Below are 2,500 nucleotides of genomic sequence, written 5' to 3'. Positions count from 1 at the left end.
TTCTTATATATTTGCTTTTATTCATTGTCATTTTTATTTTCTTACTATGCTCCTCTCTTGCTGTATTTTTTTTATTATGTATGTAAAGCACTTTGAATTGCCCCTGTTGTATGAAATGTGCTGTACAAATAAACTTGCCTTGCCTTAGCTTAAGACACCCTAATCCTGGACTAAAAAGAAAAACATCATCAATGGAGATTTTACATTGAAAGTGTGATGTAGTCCAGGACTAGGTCCTAAGCCTCGCCTGTGAGCCCAGCGCCTGGTCACCCTGCCGGGCCTCTCATGCTGATGTCTGTGTGTCCAGAATCCTCCTGCCTAGCCTGGCCTCTACTGGACCTGGTCTGGCCTCTACTGGACCTAGCCTGGCTTCTACTGGACCTAGCCTGGCCTCTACTGGACCTGGTCTGGCCTCTACTGGACCTGGTCTGTCCTCTAGTGGACCTGGTCTGGCCTCTACTGGACCTGGTCTGGCCTCTAGTGGTCCCGAGGCCTCTACTGGACCTAGTCTGGCCTCTAGTGGACCTGGTCTGGCCTCTACTGGACCTGGTCTGGCCTCTACTGGACCTGGTCTGGCCTCTAGTGGTCCCGAGGCCTCGCGGGTGCCGTCGGCCCTGGGGAAGGACGGCGGGTCCCCTGGTTCCTCCGAGCAGAGTGAGGTAATGATAACAGGCGCCGTCTGGTCACACAAACGGCGCTAAAGTCTCTCTCATCCACGCTGATCCACACACACACCCCACACACACACACACCACCTCACACACACACCCACCCCACCCGTCCGCAGAATCTTCTCACCCATAAATCCACTTCAGTGACCTCGTCCGAGGGGAAAGTTGACCCCTTGTTGCGCCCTTCTGTCACCTGACAGGGGAGAGGATGAGCTACTGCCTCCCACCGCCTCACCTCATCAGCCGCCCGGCGCCCATGGTCAGGTGACAGAGGTCACGGCCGGGGGGGGGGGGGGGGGTTGATGGGTGGTCATGGCGTAGTCGGCGATGCTACTAGCACACCGTCGCTCATTTTTATGCGTCGAGAGAGCACAGGAGTGTAGATTGGATTTGTTGGTGTGGGTGTGGGTGTGTGTGGTTGTGTGTGTGTGGGTGTGTGGGTGTGGGTGTGGGTGTGTGTGGTTGTGTGTGTGTGTGGGTGTGTGTGTGTGTGTGTGTGTGTGTGTGTGGGTGTGTCTCTGGGTTTGATGGGGGTCCTTGTAACCTCTTTTATGGGGATGAGCTTTGAGCCCGTGGAGTTGGAAGTGGCTATAGTTCACATTGCGCACTTTCAGACTTCGTGTATATTGATAATAATAATAATAATAATAATAATAATAATAACCTTTATTTGTGTAGCACTTTTCCTGCAAACGTTGCAGCTCAAAGTGCTTTGATCATTATATAATCATCATTTAATGATTTAGTCATTGAAAGGCAATATTAAAAAGATGGGTTTTTAGTGTCTTGACTTGACTTGCATCCCTAATGTAAACTGGCAGTGCATTCTACAATCTGGGTGCATAAAATGAGAACGCAGCCTCACCAAATCTCCTCTTTTGTACATGTGGTACACAGAGAAAGCCAGCGTCAGAAGACCTGAGAGCTCTATTGGGCTGATATGCTAGCACAAGGTCTTTCAGATATTTTGGTGCTGTGCCAGTGAGAGCTTTATAAAGAAGCAGAAAGATCTTGAAATCTATTCTGAACTTAAGAGAAAGCCAGTGTAGAGTCTCTAAAATAGGAGTTATATGAGCTCGTCTGCTTGTTTTGGTTAAAACTCTCACTGCTGCATTTTTGACTAATTGCAGCTGGCCAATAGCTTTCTTCGGAAGAGCAGAAAGGAGACCGTTACAATAGTCCAAACGGGTAATAACAAAAGCATGCATTAACAGTTCCGCGTCAGCTTGCCGGAGAAAATGTCAAACTTTTGTCAATATTCCGTAGATGATAAAAAGCATTTCTATTTCTATTATTGGTGTGTGTGTGTGTGTGTGTAATGGACTGCACTTATATAGCGCCTTTATCCAAAGCGCTTTACAACGGCCTCTCATTCACCCATTCACACACACATTCACGCACCAATGGCGGCAAGCTACCATGCAAGGCGCCGGCCGGCCCGCTCACTGGGAGCAATTTGGGGTTCAGTGTTTTGCTCAAGGACACTTCGACATGTGGCCAGCCGGGGCTCGAACTGCTGACCTGCCAACCTTGCGATCATTAGACGGCGGCTCTACCTCCTGTGCCACATCCGCCCTGAACATGTCTTGTTGTTTTGTGTCCCCACCCCCTGCCCCCCCCCCCCCCCCCCAGCAGCGTGAGTCGTCAGAGGAGCAGGTCCAGGAGTACTACAGGCAGCGTCTGCGGGTCCAGCAGCACCTGGAGCAGAAGCAGCAGCAGAGGCAGCTGTACCAGCAGATGCTGCTAGAGGGCGGGGTCCACCAGGCAGGGGGGGGGCCGCCTGGCGCCCAGCACAACCTCACCGAGAAGTTCCTCAACAGGTCAGTCAC

General features: G+C 51.1%; 1 protein-coding gene across 1 annotated transcript in view; it reads left to right on the top strand.

Moving 5' to 3' along the window:
- LOC308156281 (WD repeat-containing protein 47-like) overlaps window positions 1-2,500 on the top strand; it is a gene marked incomplete at both ends in the record, with an annotated part of 19,130 nt that overhangs the window by 10,478 nt on the left and 6,152 nt on the right. The window contains 3 exons of the mRNA XM_080529626.1: window positions 308-654; window positions 872-930; window positions 2,304-2,491. Coding sequence (XP_080385752.1) covers window positions 308-654; window positions 872-930; window positions 2,304-2,491 — 594 coding nt within the window. The remainder of the gene's footprint in view (window positions 1-307; window positions 655-871; window positions 931-2,303; window positions 2,492-2,500) is intronic.

This window comes from Nansenia antarctica (genome assembly GCF_963989245.1).
Source record: "Nansenia antarctica genome assembly, chromosome: 1".
Classification (NCBI taxonomy): Eukaryota; Metazoa; Chordata; class Actinopteri; order Argentiniformes; family Microstomatidae; genus Nansenia; species Nansenia antarctica.
The sequence above is the reverse complement of the archived record's forward strand: the minus strand, read 5'-3'. Positions and strand labels throughout refer to the sequence as shown.